Source organism: Castanea sativa, chromosome 9 (assembly GCF_040712315.1).
Source record: "Castanea sativa cultivar Marrone di Chiusa Pesio chromosome 9, ASM4071231v1".
Lineage (NCBI taxonomy): Eukaryota > Viridiplantae > Streptophyta > Magnoliopsida > Fagales > Fagaceae > Castanea > Castanea sativa.
In genome coordinates this window covers 18,259,514-18,280,385 of record NC_134021.1, presented here as the reverse complement: position 1 = coordinate 18,280,385, position 20,872 = coordinate 18,259,514, and the positions used below count along the sequence as shown (strand labels likewise).

At 40.7% G+C, this 20,872-nt stretch overlaps 1 protein-coding gene across 1 annotated transcript; it reads right to left on the bottom strand.

Annotated features, from left to right (window-relative positions):
* Positions 1-17,875: 17,875 nt before the first annotated feature.
* LOC142609813 (protein DETOXIFICATION 53) lies at positions 17,876-19,299 on the bottom strand. Its single transcript, XM_075781528.1, has one exon. It carries the CDS (start codon positions 19,297-19,299, stop codon positions 17,890-17,892), a length of 1,410 nt encoding a protein of 469 aa, XP_075637643.1. The 3' UTR covers positions 17,876-17,889.
* Positions 19,300-20,872: the final 1,573 nt, after the last annotated feature.

Genomic DNA, 20,872 nt, shown 5'->3' with positions numbered 1-20,872 from the left:
AAGTGCATTTTAGCCCTAAATCATGACTAATATCGATCATCACAAGGTTAATATTGATCACTAGTCACTACCCAGCGAACAAGTATGTCACCTCATGACCAAGTTAGCCACCCTACACCAAGATCAATAATCCAATGGTTAAGCTTAGCTGCCCAACACCCAATCACAACCACCCAACAAGTATAGTAGTTTGACAAAATACTATAGCTTTTAGATTTTTGGGTTAGACATATTTTGGTTGAAAAGTCCATTTGCCTTTTCTTATACTAATGCTATGACTTTCCTGTAGTCCACACACTCAATAGAATTCTTAATATGCTAAAAGGAGTTGTTGTTGTTTTTTAAGCCCAAGGTTAATAGGTATAGTTATAAGTTAAGAGCAATAGTTGTCAACTTGTCATCTAGGAGATTTTAGTCAAATGGATAAAATAGCTTGGTTTTGTATGTTTTAGGCATCAAACTCATATGCCTTTTTTGTTCCTTAATTTTTGAAAATATCCCTTGATATGTATTTTCGTTTATTATTCAACATCCAATTCTATCATTAATTATGCACTCTCAACTTGTTTGGCCCAAGAAAGAAAAGAGAAATATGACCCACTTTCCTGTTTTTAGTTAACACCAAATAGAAAAAAAAAAAAAAAAAGTGTGTCATTGTGAATAATTACTTTTTTATAAAGTCCACATTTTTTGTCCACTCAAATTGAACGAACAGGAAAGAAAACAGGATATTAAGTTGATTTGATTTTTATATTTAACCATTAATATACCTTGTACCCTCAAATTCTCATCACACATACTAATAAGAGGAATTAAATGTAATAGTATATATATATATATATATATATATATATTTTTTTTTCTCTTCATCTACCTATAAAAAAAAAGGGAAGAATATGTTTTTCATTTCTATTCAATCTCTTTGCCTTCTTAGATCCAAACACACATACAACTTTCAATTTTTTTCCCTTTCATCTCCAAAGTAATTGCAATAGAAATTAATTAAAAAAAAAATTGTTTACTCTCCACACGAACCTCATACGTTTCACGCATGAAATACCAGCTCCACTCCACACATATAAATGAAAGCAAAGAAGTGTTTCAGGAAGCATGACGAATTGACAATTCTAAAAAGGAAGCTTTATATATAAATTATTGAAGCCACGTGTGCAGCAATAATGGATGATAGTTTAATAAAATGTGGCATGGGTCATGTGTGATTGGATAAGGTGAATCTTTTAAATGGTTGCTTGGAAATGAAACGCCCTAAACGACCGGCTATGAAGCTGTGGAGACTATGGAGGCTGCTATCTAGTGGAAGACATGTCGGCAAACTATCTTATGACTTCTGTACCTACAGACCTATGATGTGACCATCTCCGTTGAGAAAAACGTGCCCATTTATTTATTATGGTCGAGCTCTAGTTCATTCTAAAATTTATATATAAAAAATTCAATTTATATGGGTCCCAAAATTAAACTATTGGCCACTCTTGTGGACCTATGTGGATGTGGAGTCCCAATGATGCGATTTGATCCCCGAATTCCCGACCTTATTTTGCCTGCGCAACAGCCGATTTTTTTTTTAACAGAAAATAAAAATGCACAAGGAAAAAGAAACAAGGTTCTATGTTATGATACAAACAAGGTTCACCTCAAATTCCACTAAAAAATTATGGTAATTTTTAAAAGATAGTGGGTCAAATTATACTACACAATGATACAATCTCTTAAACAATATGAGACAATAACTAAGGGTGTCCACAGGTCAAATCGGATTTGTGCCCAACTCGCATCTAACTGAACCATATTGGGTGGTCAAGATTTCAACCCGTCATCGACCGGAGTGGTTGATCTAATTGGGCGGTCTGACCTTCAATGGACGGTGGTCGGTTTGATTGGAGTTGGAGATTTGAAAGTCGGCCAAAGTCTGGTGAGTTAATGGCAAAAATTGGCGAAATTCGATGATATTTTTGCTAGATTTGGCAAAATCTCACCAGATCTCGCCAAATCCAATGGAGATTTCATGGATCTAGCTAAGATCTCGTTAGATTTAAACTCTATTTGTTTCAACAATGATATTTTCTAGAAAATGAGTCATTTTCCAAAAAGCATTTTCTATAAAACTATCTCATTTTCCAATGTTTGGTAGCAACTTTAAATAAGTTGAAAAATAAATTCCTAACTTCCCTTATTTAATTTGCTGTGAAATAGAGTTATTTTCCAAAAAAATTTGATAGAAAACAATCTCTAAAAATAAGCCATACTTTTTATGTTGACCAAAAGATAGTTTTTCTTTGACTCATCTTTTTTTATGTTACCAAACATTGGAAAATAAGGAAAACTATCTTTACACAAGGTTTTCTATTGAAACAAATGGAATGCTAAAAAATCCTGCCCGTAAATGCTATGTATCTTGGTAGGGTCTAGTTTCTTCGGGTTTCAAGGAGAATATCCAAGACCTAGCCAACGATTTTGGATTTTGGAGAAGAAGAACTGCCGCCAATCGTCGGAATAGTCAGGTTGGCCGGTGGGTTGGCCAGGTTTAGTCAAATTTATCGGGTGGGTCGGGCCACCGGTTGGGTTGGACAGCCCTAACAACACATTTTTTTTAATTATTATTTTTATCTATTTTATGAGGAACACAAACACACACAAAAGGGAGAGTAAATGAAATTTTAATACAAAAACATACCACAAACTTCACTTATAGAAAAAACATAGTAACTTATAATTACTGGGATAGTAAATGAATCAAGTTGTATGTGAAAAACTTGAACTTAGTTTATATTATTATTGTTGTTTTATTTTCAAGTTGGTTTATTTAGTAAACAAGCTAAGATCAATCTCAAGTTTAGACTCGATTATTAAATGAGCTAAACTCAAACATAATATTTTATTCGTGATATATCAAGCTCATGAGAATAACGTTTGATTTAATACTAAATGATATTATATATATATATATATATATATATATTTGTCATAAATATACTTATATAGACTTGAGATTAAATTGTGTAAAGTTGTAAATAGTTTTAAACAATATAAAATCATTATTGATAGTTTACTAATAACATTGTAAGTGCACAATTGCGCCTGGACCCAAAAAACACACGTGGGCTCAAGCCCAATGAGCTTTAAACAATGAAATTTGTAGAGTGTGGGCTTGCAATCTAGTTTGCTGATGTTCGGAGCTTAATGAACAAGCTAAGATGTTACAGTATTTGCAAACAATGGACAAGTGGTGCAAATCAACTTCCTCAGACGTAATCCGAGGCAGATTTATGTATATTATTTCTCTTTCTTTTCTTCTATAGGTTACAATTCCTCTCCCTTTTAATCACCTCCCTCTCTCCCTTAAATACTTCTTCTTCCTCCCACTTTATCCACGTGTAACGCAAATTACCCTACGGGACACCTGTCCCATCCACCACCCTCTAGAAGTCTTCAAATGATAACAGGAAGGCTGACTTCTACTGTTCAGGGGTCATTTCCCCATTAATGCGGCCAGGAAGGTAGATGCAGAGTTTTTAATGGGGAGGTAGCAGCCTTTTCCTAAGATATTTCCTTCACTCTATGGCATCTAGAAAGTATATAAATTTCCCTCTTAACCAACGGTTCGTCTAGAACACCGCCATGATCTTCTTGGCGAATCCCAGGGCCTTCGCGGGTCCGTCCGAGGAAAGACTTGTCCTCGGACGAGTCCTCGAACTCTCGACCCATGGGCCGACCTGCAGTTCTAAAGGCTTTTAGTCTAAAACAAACTAGCGCCCATCAATAAAGCCCAAGGCCCAAATGCTTACTTAGGTCCTTCAAGTCCCCACAATAGCCCCTCAAAACTTTATTTTTCCTCATCCGAGGAGAAAAATAGGGTTTTGATCTAACCAGAGCTCCCTTCACACGTTTCATACATCACCACGCGTGTGAGAGTCGTTTCGTATCTAAAAAATGCCGTTTGGCGCTTCGATTTACAGAACGCGCGCATTTATGACCGTAAGTTAAACCCTGTTCCCCACGTTCAACGGTGAGATGAATATCCAACGGTCCTCGTCACCCCCTGAAAATTTAGGCGAGACGCATCCAATCTCGAGGCCGCCTCCTACACGCCATAACGCCTAAAAATCTGTGCCCTCATTCATTTCTTCAGAATTCTATCACATCAGAGCATCAGTCATCATCTTTCCTCTCCAGAAACTCGTGGAAACTCGCATAACTCCAAACTCGTAAGTCCTTACTTTTACTACTTTTTCTCCTCGGATTTTGTCCTCGGCTTCCTTCTTAACCACATTCTTTCTTGAAACTTGCCCTTTCCTTTCTCTTAGATGGGTAGATTTAAGTGTTTAGTTGATACCGCCGCTAGGATGGAAGGCTTTAGGGCCAAATACCACATTCCCAATGACGCGAGTTTGAGATACTGTCCGGCGGAAGCCGTAGGTGGTTCTAGGAAAACGGGAGAGGTCATTATCCCCATGATTGCCTTTATAGAAGGTGGGATGACTCTCCCTATGAGAGGCGTGACTAGGGAATACCTTTGCAACCATAGGTTGTGCCCAGACCAATGCGCACCCAATGTTTTTAGGGTCTTAGGAAGTGTCGACGCTCTAAATGAGCAGATGGGCTTAAGCCTCACTTGGCATGATGTTGTCTTCATGTATGAATGCCATGAATTTAAAGGTGTAGGTTATTACTTTGAATCCCGGTCCAGTGTAGTTAGGTTAATTTCTTGTCTGCCCAAGTCCAATAAAGGCATGAAGGATGACTACCTCATCGCCTCAGGCAACTGGCACGATGGCCCTTACTGCCCAGTCGTATGGGGAGACCCAGGTGCGACTCTTTAGGAGTTAATTTCTCTACCCAAACTTTAACCCCAAAATTCCCTACTGTTTGATTCCTTTTACACATGGCCATTTCAATTTCTTATACACATTGCAAATCTGACCATACTTGGCTTCTTTGGTATTCTTTCTTGCAGATAAACAACTCGTGCGCCCCCGTTTGGGCCACTGCAACGTTGCTGACCTAAACCGCGTGCTTCGCTCAGAAGTGTTTGTGAGTGAAGACCTGCAACTTAGAGCAGCTCACCTAATACTAGGGTACGACCCAATATCCTCGGATTTCCAGGAGATAGAGAACGCGATTATCGCGGGAGACAGGAGGCGCAAGAGAATCAATGTAGCGAGGCCGCACTTTCTTGCCGACCACGACCTTCTTGACGACCCCAACACCATCCTGTACACACGACCAATCGCAGCAATCCCTCTCTCGACGCATTCTCAAGCAACCGCCGTCCCGGAGGAGCACGTGTCCTCTTCGCACACGTTGGACGACGAGATAGATCAGTTTCAGCTCGAGGACGTCGAAAGACCCCGAGGAAACCAATTTGTTGTGCTCTCCGACGAGGAAGAAGAGCTCACCGAGGCCTCCGGGGTTGCAGGTTTAATAGTTGCCTGGCCCGACGACGATTCCGAGGAGGAAGAAATGGACATGCTTAGCGGCCTTCTAACTAAGAGAGACGAGAAAGTCGCCCAAAAAAGAGCGGGAAGGGCCCAAATTCCCCCGCCCTTGCCACCTCCCCCTCCTCCAGCCGACCCTAAACCTTCGACTGAAGAGCCCAAAAAGAAAAGAAAGGGGGAGGCCGAGGAGGCTGGTGGCGAAAAGCAGAAGAAGCCAAGACAGCAACCACAACAAGCTCAGCAGCAGAAACTGGACAAAGGCAAGGGACGTGCTTGTTCAGTTGAAAGTGGGGAGATTAGGGCCAAGCACCGGCTACCTGGTCTCCTGACTTGAGGTTGGACAGAGCACCAATCTCTTGCCAGTCCAGCATCAGGGCATTCCAACAAGGCCACACTCACCACCTGGCCGAGGCGTTGGAAAGTCCCTTTCTGCTGCCCAAGGATATGGATGCCTTGGAAAAAATGAGCCAGCCTCAGCTGTTCCTTTCTTTAAAAAGGGAATTGGCCCTGGTAAGTTTTACTCATTTCCTTTTCATAATATCAGATTATTAGTAAGTATTTTCCTGCATATAACTCTCTAATTCTTTGTCACAGGCCATTTAGGAGGTCTTTACTGCCGAGAAATTTGTGGAGGATTCTCGGAAAAAGGCCGGAATGGAGCAGGAGATTCAGCTGGGGACTGAGAAGTCCTTAGGCCAGGCCCTAGCAGAAAACGAGAGACTCTCTTCTCAGTTGGCCAACTTAAAAAGAGAAAGAGACGGCGCCGAGGCCAATCTGAGAACGATGAGGACTTAAGTGGAATGGCAGCGCAAGCTCCTTCATCAAAAGGATGATGAGCTCTCCTGAGCCTAGAAGGAATGCTCGGACTTGGAGAAGGAGCTTGTGCGGATGAAGGAGGAAGCTAGCACCTTCAAGCATTCTTTGGAGGCTGCGAAGCAGGCAAGTTACAAGGAAGGGGTAGCTGCAACTAAAGACCAGCTAACAGAAGCTTTTGCGGCCGTGTGCCGAGAATACTGTAAGCAGGTCTGGGGGGAAGCTCTAAACGTAGCAGTGGTTCCTTCAGCCTCTGAGCTGAGGAAGTCCGAGAACATTTGGCTTCCCCTGGACATACAGGAGATAGAAGAGGCTCCTGCGGCTGTTCCTACCCCTGAGACAGCTCCTTCTGCTCTTCCTCCTGTGATCCCAAAGCCCATTCCGGATCCTACAGAACCTTCAGGTTCCAACAAAGAGAAGGAAGGGAGTGGGGGTGCCGAGAAGGGCCTAAGCCAAAGTGTGGAGCCTGTCATCCCTCCAACCAATACAATAGACAAAGGAAAACAAGTTCTGTCTCCCTTTGAGCTGGAATTAAAAGACACTGAGGCTACCAGCACTTCTCAGCAAGACCCTCCTCCAAAAGCTTAGGGTCGTGCATAGGGCTTCTTTTTCTCTATACTTAGAATGTTTCCATGCAATGATGTATATCGACATAATTAATGAAAGATAGTTTTATTTGACTTTGATTTGTATTACGTTTATTTCATCTTTTCATCTTTATGCTTACCATAAAAGTTCTCATTAGTACGCAACGAAAGAAAGCGTTGAACAATTAAAACTTCAAACAGCAATACACATATTTGCCTTGCAAAGTAAAGCGTTAAAGAACCTATCGAAGACTAGCCTGGTTTAGCTGGTAAACAGTACCTCATTCTGCAAACCCATGTGACGCTTAGGATTTGCGACATGAAATGCTAATTTTAGTAAAATGTGGGGCCGAGGATCCTATCTTACCAAATTCCGGCCTGATACTTAAAGATATATAACTTAAGACTCACTTTTAATGACGGTTCTGTTCACTTTCCGCTAAATATATCAATTTAAAAATATATCAATTTCCACTAAGTATGTGGTCCGAGGACCATACATAACGAAGTTTCTGTTTGATATTTTAGAACAGTAACTTAAGATGTTAATTTCCCCAAAGTAGAAGGTTCGAGGACCCGGCATAACTAAGGTTCTGTTTAACAAATAATAAGATATCAATTTCCACTAGGTATGTAGTCCGAGGACCATACATAACCGAGTTTCTGTTTGATATTTCAGAACAGTAACTTAAGATGTTAATTTCCCCAAAGTAGAAGGTCCGAGGACCCGGCATAACTAAGGTTCTATTTAACAAATAATAAGATATCAATTTCCACTAGGTATGTAGTCCGAGGACCATACATAACCAAGTTTCTGTTTGATATTTTAGAACAGTAACTTAAGATGTTAATTTCCCCAAAGTAGAAGGTCCGAGGACCCGGCATAACTAAGGTTCTGTTTAACAAATAATAAGATATCAATTTCCACTAGGTATGTAGTCCGAGGACCATACATAACCAAGTTTCTGTTTGATATTTTAGAACAGTAACTTAAGATGTTAATTTCCCCAAAGTAGGAGGTCCGAGGACCCGGTATAACTAAGGTTCTGTTTAACAAATAATAAGATATCAATTTCCACTAGGTATGTAGTCCGAGGACCATATATAACCAAGTTTCTGTTTGATATTTCAGAACAGTAACTTAAGATGTTAATTTTCCCAAAGTAGGAGGTCCGAGGACCCGGCATAACTAAGGTTCTGTTTAACAAATAATAAGATATCAATTTCCACTAGGTATGTAGTCCGAGGACGATATATAACCAAGTTTCTGTTTGATATTTCAGAATAGTAACTTAAGATGTTAATTTCCCCAAAGTAGGAGGTCCGAGGACCCGGCATAACTAAGGTTCTGTTTAACAAATAATAATATATCAATTTTCACTAGGTATGTAGTCTGAGGACCATACATAACCAAGTTTCTGTTTGATATTTGGAGAGTTGTAATTGATAAACCTATATACACTTATAATTTAAACCACAAATGACAAAAGTGCGTTTTATTAATAATAATACCTTCGAAGGTTGTTTACATTCCATGGGCGTTGTACAACTTTTTCATCTAAATCAGCTAGCCGATACGACCCTATGCCTGCTACAGAAATAATCCGATATGGTTCTTCCCAGTTTGGTCCTAGTTTTTCCCAAGATGGGTTTCTTGCAGTACCTACAACCTTTCTCAGAACCAAATCCCCAGGCGCAAGCGACCTGAGCTTCACATGTGCATCGTACCCTCGTTTGAGCTTCTGCTGATAATAAGCCATTTGGACCATAGCTGTTTCTCGCAGTTCCTCAACTAAATCTAGGCTCTTCTCTAAGAGGCCGTTGTTATTCTCTGGTTTAAAAGTACTCGTCCTTAATGTGGGAAAACCAGACTCTAAAGGTATCACTGCCTCGGTACCATAAGTCATAGAGAATGACGTTTCTCATGTGGATCTACGCGACATAGTTCGATACGTCCATAGAACATGTGGTAGTTCTTCTACCCATCTGCCCTTCGCATCATCCAACATTTTCTTGAGTCCACTAACTATAACCTTGTTAACGGCCTTGGCCTGCCCGTTTCCCTGAGGATAAGCTGGAGTGGAGTATCTGTTTATGATACCCATGTCACCATAATATTTCCTAAAAGCTCTACTATCAAATTGAACGCCATTGTCCGAAATGAGTGTATGCGGTACCCTAAATCTAGTGATGATGTTTTTCCAGATGAACTTCTTGGAATCGACGTCCCTAATATTTGCTAAGGGCTCAGCCTCTATCCATTTAGTGAAGTAGTCGGTCCCCACAAGCAGCCACCTTTTGTTTCCTACAGCCCTCGAAAATGGTCCTACTATGTCCAATCCCCATTGAGCGAAAGGCCAAGGACTGGAGAGAGGGTTGAGGATTCCTCCCGACTGATGGATGTTAGGAGCGAACCTCTGGCATTGATCACACTTTCTTGCATAGTCCTGAGCTTCCCTCTGCATATTCGGCCACCAATATCCTTGAGTGAGTGCCCTATGAGCTAGGGACCTTACCCCAGTATGGCTCCCACAAATTCCCTCGTGCAGTTCTTCCAACAGCGCCTCCGTTGCTTCGGGGTGCACGCATAACAAATATGGTCCAGAGAAGGATCGTTTGTACAATTTCTGATCCTCGGACAACCAGAAACGCGGCGCCTTTCGACGGATCTTGTCAGCTTCAGACTTGTCCTCCGGCAAAACGTCGTTTTTCAGGAAAGAGATCACAGGGTCGATCCAACTAGGTCCAGACCTTATTAAGTGGATTCGAATTGCACTAATAGTGGTAAGAGCTGGCTCTAGCAAATCTTCGACAAGGATAATTCTAGGCAAACCCTGAGCCGAGGATGTTGCTAAGGTAGCCAAAGAGTCCGCATGTGTTTTTCCACTCCTAGAAACATGAGACAGAATAAAGGAATCAAATTTAGGCTGCAAACGTTTGACCTCGGTCAGGTACTCTTGCATTCTTGGGTCCCTAGCCTCCATGGTCCCTGCTACTTGGCCGACCACTAACTGAGAATCCGAGAGCATGTGAACCTCCTTTCCGCCCATCTTATGTACCATGTTCATGCCAACTAGGACTGCTTCGTACTCGGCCTCATTATTAGTGGCCGAGAATGCCAACCTTAGGGACTTTTCGAAGACAATTCCCTCGGGGGATACCAGGACGAGCCCGATGCCAGACCCTCTCTGGTTAGCTGCCCCATCAACGGATACGTTCCAAGTCAAAAGTCTTTCGTTCGTAATCATGCCAACTGACTTCTCACCCATGTGTGATTCCTTCAAAGTTTCTTCCAACAAAGGTTCAGCAAACTCTGCCACTAAATCTTCAAGGACTTGGCCCTTTATCGAGGTACGTGGCATGTATTTGATATCAAAGGCTCCCAGAATAGTCCCCCATTTGGCCACTCTTTCGGAGTAGTCGGCACTACGCAATACTGACTTGAGAGGCAGTTGGGTCAAAACTACAACGGTGTGGGACTGGAAATAGTGAGGAAATCTTCGCGTAGCATGAACTACGGCTAAAAATGCTTTCTCCAAAAGTAGGTAACGCACCTCGATGTCATTCAACGTCTTACTAACATAGTAGACCGGCCTTTGCACCCCGCCATCGTCCCTTATGAGGACCAGGCTGACCGCATGGACGGCCACTGCCAGATACGCATATAGGACATCATCCACCTCAGGGCTAGACATAATGGGTGGCCGGGAAAGATATTCCTTAAGTTGTTGGAAGGCTACAACACAGTCCTCGGACCATTGGAACCCCCTCCACTTATTCAACAGTTGGAAGAAAGGCCTGCATCGGTCAGCTGACCGCGAGATGAACCTGCTGAGAGCAGCGATCATTCCGGTTAATTTTTGAATTTCCTTTGGATTCCGAGGTGGCTGTAAGGTTTGAATTGCTCTGACCTGTGCCGGATTTACCTCTATCCCTCTATGAGTGACCATATAACCCAAGAACTTCCCAGAACTCACCCCAAAAGAACACTTTGAGGCATTAAGACGCAACCTGTACTTTCTAAGTACCTGAAAAGTGTCATCAAAATCTTTCACGTGCGCAGATACCGTCTTACTCTTCACTACCATGTCATCCACGTATATCTCAATGGTTTTTCCAAGCTGCAATTCAAACATTTTGTTCATCATCTTTTGGTAAGTAGCCCCAGCATTCTTCAACCCAAACGACATCACCTTATAGTGATAATTCCCCGTTGGAGTAATAAAGGCAGTTTTCTCTTGATCCCCTGCCGCCAACGGAATTTGATGATAACCCTGGAAGGCATCCAAAAAGCTCATCCGAGGATGTCCGACTGTGGCGTCCACTAGCTGGTCGATGCGCGGCATCGGGAATGAGTCCTTTGGGTAGGCTTTATTTAAATCTATGAAGTCCACACATACCCGCCATTTTCCATTTTTCTTCTTGACCACAACTGTGTGCGCCAACCACTCCGAGTAGAAAACTTCTTTAATAGCCCCAACTCTCTTGAGCTTGAGCACCTCTTCCTTAACAGCTTCGGAGTGCTCCTTCGAAGAACGCCGAGGAGGCTGCCTTCTAGGAGGAATAGCAGGATTGACGTTCAAATGATGACAAATGAAGCTTGGGTCAACCCCGGAGCCTCGTAGGGGTCCCAGGCAAAAACATCGATGTTGTTCTTTAGAAACTCGACCAATTCTACCTTCTCTTGGTGTGGTAAAAGTACCCCCACCTGGAAAAACCTTTCCGGATCATCGGATATCAGAAACTTCTCCAGGTCTTCGCACACGGTCTCCTCTGTTGTCACCACGTCAGGCGCATCCAGAGTCGTTAATTGCTATAAGCCTTTTACGGCCGAGGCCGAAGATTGCGCTTCGGTCTGGTGCAACACTGCGGCCAATATGCATTGCCTGGCCACCAATTGGATGCCGAGAATCTCTTCAATGTATTCCCTCGTAGGGAACTTAACCTTAACATGCAAGGTGGAGGAGACAGCCCCCAAAGCGTGCAGCCAGGGCCGAGCGAGGATGGCTGTGTATGGGGAATACGCATCAACCACAATAAAATCCACCTCAACCGTCTCCGAGCCAGATTGCACGAGCAACCGAATCTGTCCCTTAGGTATAACAGCCTTCCCCTCAAAACTTATTAACGGCGAGTCGTAAGGGGTGAGGTCCTCCAATTTCAACTTCAGCCCTTTAAACAAGTCAGGATACATGATATCCGCGCTGCTGCCTTGATCAATCATGACCCTTCTTACATCATAATTGCCTATCCTCAGAGTGACCACTAGGACGTCGTCATGGGGTTGGATAGTCCCAGCCTTATCTTCCTCTAAAAATCCCAAGACGGGCACACTCAGCTTCAATCTCTTCAGCTTAGAGCCCCACTCCTCGGATTGGGAATGCGAAACTGCCATCACCGTGTGGGACATGAGCCAGTCCTGCCAGGCGCAGCGAAGATAACGTTGATCGTTCCCAAGGGGGGCCGAGATGAATTATTCCTCTGATTATTCGAGCCAGACTGACTGCCCTGTCCGTTAGGTTGGTACAGGTGCTATTTTAATTTTCCTTCGCTGACAAGCTGCTCTAAGTGGTTCCAGACGGTCCGACAGCTCTCGGTAGTATGACCCACGTTTTGATGATACTGACAAAAGAGATTCTGGTTCCTCTTAGCAGGATCCCTTGCCATCTTACTGGGCCATCTGAAGTAGGGTTCCTTACGGACCTTCTCCAGTAGCTGGTGCACCGGTTCTCAGAATACAGTATTAACTGTCTGAGGTGCCGCCGAGCTTGACGGCACAGAGTAATCTCTCCTCGGCTTGTTGTTGTGGTATCTGTCCGACCTGAAATCCCTTCGCTCCTGCGGGATAACCTTCGCCTTACCCTTCCCCTGCTGTTGGTCTTCCTCGACCCTTTTATATTCGTCAATACGGTCCATGAGGCAACGTGCACTCCGTACTGGTTTCTTGGTCAAGGACTTCCTCAAGTCATGATCAGTTGGAAGGCCTACTTTAAAAGTATTGATCGCTACCTCATCAAAATCTCCATCTATCTCGTTAAACATCTCCCAATACCTGTCGGAGTATGCTTTCAACGTCTCGCCCTCCTTTATAGCCATAGACAACAGCGAGTCCAAGGGTCGAGGAACTCTGCTGCATGTAATAAACCGTGACGCGAATGCCTTAGTCAGTTCCCCGAACGAACATAGAGACCCAGATTTAAGACCGTTGAACCACCTCATAGCAACAGGTCCCAAGCTAGAAGGGAAGACCTTGCACATCATAGTCTCGTTATGAGAATGCACTGCCATTCTCTGATTAAAGTGGCTCACATGTTCCACCAGGTCAGTCCGGCCATTATAAATGGTAAAGGTGGGCTGGGTGAACCTTCTAGGGAGTCTTCCATTCTCAATCCTACGCGAGAATGGTGATTTGGAGAGTCGGTGCAACGCCCGGCTCATAGCATCATTCCCCAAACCTTGGGAGGGGAGCTTCCTATGCTTATGACCTGGCAGAGCATTCTCTTCAGAAGAGGATGTTCTGCTGGAGGGCGACCATGACCTTGAACTGTAACAACTTTCCCAGGATCTCCTCGAAGAGGGACTAGATGAGGATGACGCACGCTTTCGTTTGACGCGGCGCAGCTTCTTCTTAAGATGATTAATCTCTTTCTGCATGGCCTTGGCACCATCCTCGTGGGTGGCCCTGCCTCCACCGTGAGTATGACTTGCTTTAGGATATTCAGTGTGAACGCTACCCTCTCGATCCTCCCGGTGTTCAAGACGTTGGAAAGGATCCTCAGGTTGCGATCCTTGAGATTTTGCATGGTACTAGCCTAAGCTTGCCATGGTGTTCGAGCTCTTTTTCCAACTAGATTCCCACAGACGGCGCCAATTGTAAGTGCACAATTGCGTCTGGACCCAAAAAACACACGTGGGCTCAGGCCCAATGAGCCTTAAACAATGAAATTTGTAGAGTGTGGGCTTGCAATCTAGTTTGCTGATGTTCGGAGCTTAATGAACAGGCTAAGATGTTACAGTATTTGCAAACAATGGACAAGTGGTGCAAATCAACTTCCTCAGGCGTAATCCGAGGTAGATTTATGTATATTATTTCTCTTTCTTTTCTTCTATAGGTTACAATGCCTCTCCCTTTTAATCACCTCCCTCTTTCCCTTAAATACTTCTTCTTCCTCCCACTTTATCCATGTGTAACGCAAATTACCCTACGGGACACCTGTCCCATCCACCACCCTCTAGAAGTCTTCAAATGATAACAAGAAGGCTGACTTCTACTGTTTAGGGGTCATTTCCCCATTAATGCGGCCAGGAAGGTAGATGCAGAGTCTTTAATAGGGAGGTAGCAGCCTTTTCCTAAGATATTTCCTTCACTCCATGGCATCTAGAAAGTATAAAGATTTCCCTCTTAACCAACGGTTCATCCAGAACACCGCCATGATCTTCTTGGCGAATCCCAGGGCCTTCGCGGGTCCGTCCGAGGAAAGACTTGTCCTCGGAAGAGTCCTCGGACTCTCGACCCATGGGCCGACCTGCAGTTCTAAAGGCTTTTAGTCTAAAACAAACTAGCGCCCATCAATAAAGCCCAAGGCCCAAATGCTTACTTAGGTCCTTCAAGTCCCCACAAACATAACTAGTCTATTCATAGTAAAAAAATTCATTGATTTGTGAATAAGTAAAAACTTTTAGCCATAATTTTATTATATATGAGAAAATAATAAATTAATAAAATAACTCATAAAAAAGCTTGATTTGTTTGACAATAAAATAAACCAGATTTGAAAATATAATCTTGTTTGGTGATGAGTTCGAACTCGACTCGTATTCTAAATAAAATCAAATAAACAAATATGAACTTTTACTACTCAACTTGGATTGACTCGTTTATAACCCTATGAGGTTATGACCATCACAACCATAAACACAAAGATTTTATAATTTTTAACATTATTTGAGATGGTAAATTGTAATTAATGCAATATCATTTTCACATAAAATAATTAGCAACATCATTTCTGCTAAAAATTTAAAATTATGATAAATTTTACTTAAAAACAAGTCCTTTATGAATAAGTTATAAAATTTAGCACGTAGCTAAAGTTATTGTTTTATGATATCTTCAATCAAAGCCACAAACGCCACCAGAGAATATTAATCAATTTTTATCTGTTAGTGGTGATGTGAGATCACGGGCTATTGGGTTCAGGCTTTTTTTTTTTTTTTTGGGGGGGGGGGGGGTGGGGGGGTTTATCTAGAAACAAGAATGGATATTAATTGTGATCATTATATCATTACAAAAATCAATATTGAAAACTAGCTAAAAGCATCATAATGATTATCAAGGAGTAGTTTTAATTTTATATTAAAATAAATATTATGAATCACCACCCCCTTTTTTTTTTGTGTGGTAAGGAAAGAAACAAAATGCAGCTAAAAACTAAGTAGTATCATACACGGCATACTTATCAAAAAAGCAAAATGTGAGAGAGACTCTTTGGAGGCATTTCATGGATAGCAAAGTCCACTTCCTATTGTCTTCTCAAGTTCGATCGCCAAAAGCATCAGCTGCTTTATTTGTTTCCCAATAGGAAATCTGTTAAATCGAATCAGTTTAATTGTATCATGACATGAGGTACCCACACTCATTAATATATAAGAGGCAAGAAGAAATTGTTTCTAACTTGGTTGGCTAGTATGCATCTGTACCATAGTAGGGATGGCAATTTTTTCCCGTTTCGCTTGACCCGCCCCTCCCCGCTTCGCCCTGTGCGGGTTTTTCCCTCCCCATCACCTTTGTGGGGCGGGGATGGGGTGAGATTTTAGACCCGCACCACGGGGCGGGGCGGGGATGGGTTTACACTTTTTAGACCCACCCCGCCCTGCCCCATCCCCGCCTCATCTCTCGTTAATAAGGATTAAGTTGTAATTTTTTCATACTCTAAAGTCCTACTATTTAAACAAAAATATCATTAGCTTATTTTATTCTACCTAACGTGGTTCTACCTCTCTTTTCTCTCAAGCAAAGTTGGAAATAAGGCACCAATTTTAACTCTTTTTTTTTGTATTTTCATTCATGATTCATATGTCTTTCTCAACTTACTTTTCATCATTAACATAATATGAGATTTTTGTGTTATACTATGAGATTTTTGTTATGACATTGTCTTGTTAAACATTTAGATAATATTATTTAGTTTTTGCTAAAAATTAGTTTGATTTGATAAGATAAATTTATTTATAATTTAAAGTATATTTTTAATATTGAAACATGTCATTTTATTTGAAAAAATGGTAATAGTTATAGGGAAAATTAACAAGAAATAAAGTTTTACGGTGTAGGGTGAGGCTTCGCAGGGCTTTAAGGGGCGGGGATGGGGCAAGAAATTTTCCCCGTCATGCGGGGCGGGGCGGGGCGGGGATGGGGCAAGAAAAATCTATACGGGGCGGGGGCGAAGATCCCATCCTTCGGCTCCGCCCCGCCCCATTGCCATCCCTATACCATAGCCCCTGCATCAAGCTTAATATGTAAATATCTAAGTTTGTTTGGAAAGTGGGAATAATATATTTAGTTTTTTGCTGATTTTTTTTTTTTTTGGTTAAAAGTGTGTTAGAGTATAATAAAAAGAAATTCAAATATCTCCTCCCTTAACTATTGAATTATAATAGAAAGAAAATATTGTAAATTCACACAAGTTTGAGTCCAAAGAATTCGTTTAAAGGTAGGTCAACCACTTCAATAGTCCAATTTAGAAGCAAAAAAAAAAAAAAAAAAAAAACACTTCAATAGAGCTTATAAAGATTAACGTTTAGAAGGCTTATGAGTTATGACCAACCCCACAGGTTGGTCCTAGGCTTAGAAAGTAGGCTTTTATGTTTTTTGTAGGTTTGTACATTACCACATACTATTCTTCTACCATTCTTCCTGGGTTAATCCCTGTTGTGATTCCTTCTATTCAATGAGGTACAAAGATCTGTTTTCTTTATCCATTTTCAGTCACTAAATGTATAGGATGGGATGTTTTGGATACGATTGACTGCTTTTGGCTGGGACCAAAATTTTACATATTTCTTTGAATCCATTATGTTGAAATGCTTTATTGTGAGTTTCAATTAGCTTAATTTGTAAATTTTTTGTCTCTCAAATAAGGGATATAGGTTTGATCCCCGTTTATACTAAAAACCAATTGGTGAGTTTTGTTGTGAAGCGTGATATTATTTGATAGTATTTATATTGAAAAATTGCTTATATTTTTATGTTTCGTGCACTTGGCATATTTTTTTCCCTATCTACCTGAGGTCTAATCTAGATACAACTGCTAAGTGATCAAGATTTCATCCTCGAGGTAATGTATTAATGTTTAGAATGTATCAAAAGGTGCTGGTGGGGATGAGATGGAGACTACTGCTGTAAAATTGGTTAGACAGTATAAATAATCCACTGGATAAAATTTCTTATTTTCTTATGTGTTGTATTGTATCTCAGGTTGTTCAATTAAATTCAATGATATGACTGTATTGATTAATGCAACACAAAAAATATTATTTTCTCCTATAGATGGTTAAATGTGTCTCATTGGCTAATACAGCAATATTGTTGAATTTTATTTTAGATTAATATTTTTCTATGAAGCAAAATGTGCAGCAAACTATTTAGTGAAATAAATTAACTGCCCAATATGAACAAAAAATCAAAGAATGTGCATGTGTGTGAGTGTTATTATATCTTTTGCTGGCTTCAACCCTGCATACAAAGATGCGCAAAGAGAACTCATGAAATGAAAGATGGGGTTCCTAGACAAAGAAAAGAATCAACCATGCATCTGATGATCCACAACTGACGGATATAGTTTTGTTTTCTTTTCAACGTGGAGAATGTATGTAGCCCTGAGTTTCTCCACCAAGGTTTATTTAATTTGTACTCGGTTATGTATCGTTATATATTGATGATTTCAGTTGATTGCAGGTCCAAACTCCCGAGAAAATCTGCAAAAAGATATCCTTGAAACTCTTGCCAAAAAATGAGTTCATATGTTTAGCAACTAGAGATCAGTTGTAAGCAGGCCACATTCCAAATCATCTCCCTCTGACTTCTCTCCCACAGAAAGAGTTAGCTCCTCAGCCCTTTTAGTTTGGTGCTTCCAATCTGTGTGAATCAATGCATACCCCATCATACACAGACATGAAAACTGTGCTGCAAGCATCCCAAACCATAGGCCTAGCAAGCCAACCTTGTACACAAAAGTAGTGAGAATAGCAACAGGCAATCCAATGATATAAAATGCACACAAATTAATTCTTGCACCAAGTTTAGGCCTTGCTGTCCCAGTTAAGACCCCACAAGAAGCTGTTTGTGGAGAGTTTGCAAGTTCACATAACCCCACTATAGGAAGTGCAGCTGAAACCAAATCAAGAATCTGTGACTCATCAGTGAACAACTTTCCCCACACTGTCTTCACAACTGACAAGAAAATTAAGGCTGAGAATCCAAATGCAAATGCCACGGTAAGTCCAATAATAGATGTCCATTGTGCACGTGAAGGTTGACCAGCCCCCAAAGCATGTCCAACTCTGGTTGTTATGCCACAACTTATAGAAATTGGAAACACATAGAGCAAGCCTGTTGTTTGAATAAGTATTCCCATAGCAGCCAAACTAGCTTGTGGGTTAGTCAATAATCCACAAAGAAATAACATTATTTCATACCACCACCACTCCAAGCACACTGAAACAGTACTAGGAAGTGCTAAACTTAGCAATGGTCCCCAGCCTTGAAAGGCTGAGAGAATTGTAGCACCTTGCCAAGGCTTTATTGGTTTGTTTGATACAAGCATATATATTATCAAGCCCGCATTTAAGTTTGCAGTATTAAAAGCAGTAGCCAATGCAATACCTTTCACCCCTAATTTCAAGTAAGCTTGAAGAAAATAGATAATGGGTACGTGTAGAATGGCTGCAAAAGTTGCAGCTATTGTTAGTGGGGTGGTTATGCCTTGGGTTCTTAAGAAAATCCTTAGTGGGTATAGATGGGCTTGCGCTATCAATTCAGGAATTGAGAAAGCCAAGTAAACTTTAGCAACTCTTGTGATCTCTGGGTCCTGGCCCAACCATCCAAATAAGGGCTCCACGTTTAGCCATAAAAATGAGATTATTATGGAAACAAGTAGGAGTAGACACAATGTTTTCTGAAAGGTTTGGCTGAGAATTGACCATCTCTTGGCTCCAAAGGCTTGGCAACAAATTGGTTCCATTCCTGTGGATAGGCCTCTGAGAATCGATAGTCCTGTGATATTTCCAAACCCAATTGCTAGTGAGCCCCCAGCTAGTTCTGATTGTCCAAGACGACCCAAGAAGAGCATGGAAATAACGGACCTTGAATATAACAGCAAGCCTGTCATCACTATGGGCCCTGCAATCTTGCCCAATGCTTGTACCTCCTCTCCCATCTGCATGAATTGACATTGTTTATTTAGACTCAAAAGTGCAATATTTCAATAGGAAACATGAATTAGCAAATTTGAGGACCCTTTCACATAGAAAATTGGTATAAAAACTTTCGCTATTGTAACCATTTTTCTAAGAAAGAAATTATGTTTCGTTCGAAACAACTGGACCAGAGAAAATACATGGTGTGCAGCAGGGACATGTTAAGTGCACAAGTTCACCAGGCAGCAAAAGTGTGCACAAAATTCAGCAGAAATGCAGAACGCATGGCTTCATTAAAAACGTGTACAAATGCAACTTATGGGTGCTGTAAGTTTTTTGTAATATGCTAAGAAGGCATTACTTTTTTTTTTTAACAACCCTTTTCACAACTTGTTAAGGTGATAAATTGTGATTAGAGTCACATCAGTTTTATATAGATCCGCAACTGACATCCTCACCTTTTTATCACACATTAATCACAACATGCTATGTCGCCTATTGATTTCTATGTTCCTTTACAGTTATCACGAGCACTAGTACTGCCAGCTCTTTCAACCTTTTAAAGTTTGGAAAAAAAAAAATGATCATGTTATAGTTACAAGTGAATCACCTAAGCTGCAAAACATGGGGGCTTTATGCAGGTCACAAGTCATAACACAAGTGTAAAAGATGAAATTTGTACTTTTCGCTATAAACATGAGGCAAGTTGCTTAAAAAATAGTGAAGTGCGAATAACTTTGTGAACTTGAAAGTGTCCAACAAATTTGTACTCTAGCATATTGCCCTTTCTAGTTTCTAGAAGTCAAGCCTGTAAAGAAATTCACTTTGCCAAGATGCCTTTGCTATTGGAATCAACCATGATTTTCCGGCATGTGATTTTCAGGTTAAACACTTTTGCTATTCCCAATAAAAAAAAGGGGAATTTTAAAGCAGCTCAAGAGGTTAGATTTATTAAGTACCAAAATTAGTTTATTTAAAAAAAAAAGGTGAAGTGTTAGTATTTAAGTTTTTTAAGTAAAAAAAAAAAAAAGTTTTTGTAATTGTACCTTGAATTGGAAAATATTAAGGACAAAAAAAAAAAAAAAAAAAAATCCTACAACTATTGCTACAATTTGTCATGTAGTGAGCTGTGAATGATGGAAGTCTCCACTATTTGACTTTTATCATATTTGATTCCATCATTCACAGATCACCACATGACAAGTTTTTGTAATAGTTATGAGATTTTTCGTGTACCTAGGTAGCATTGTTCATTTTTATTTGTTACTTGATGGATCTTATCACATGAGATGGGTGTGAAAGCAACATTTTTAAAAAGTTGAAATTAATTAACAATCTGTATTACAATAATAATAAAAAACGATGCAAGTACTATATGAAATTTACAAAGATCAGATTAGATAAAGCTTTCTTTTAATTGAAAACAAACAGTTCTTAGTTTTCAAATCAACTTGAGACCAATCAATTTTGTTTTTTTGCATAACCAATTGTAAGCTATGATTCTATTTAAAATATTCAGTTCTCAAATCTAGTGTTTAGAGATAAATGAAAAAAACAAAGAACACTAACACACCGTCTTCTTTGGATGACTTGCATTTA

Bases quoted from the DNA above. Each gene is read 5' to 3' on its own strand.
- LOC142609813 (XM_075781528.1), bottom strand. From the start codon at position 19,299: ATGCAGATGGGAGAGGAGGTACAAGCATTGGGCAAGATTGCAGGGCCC.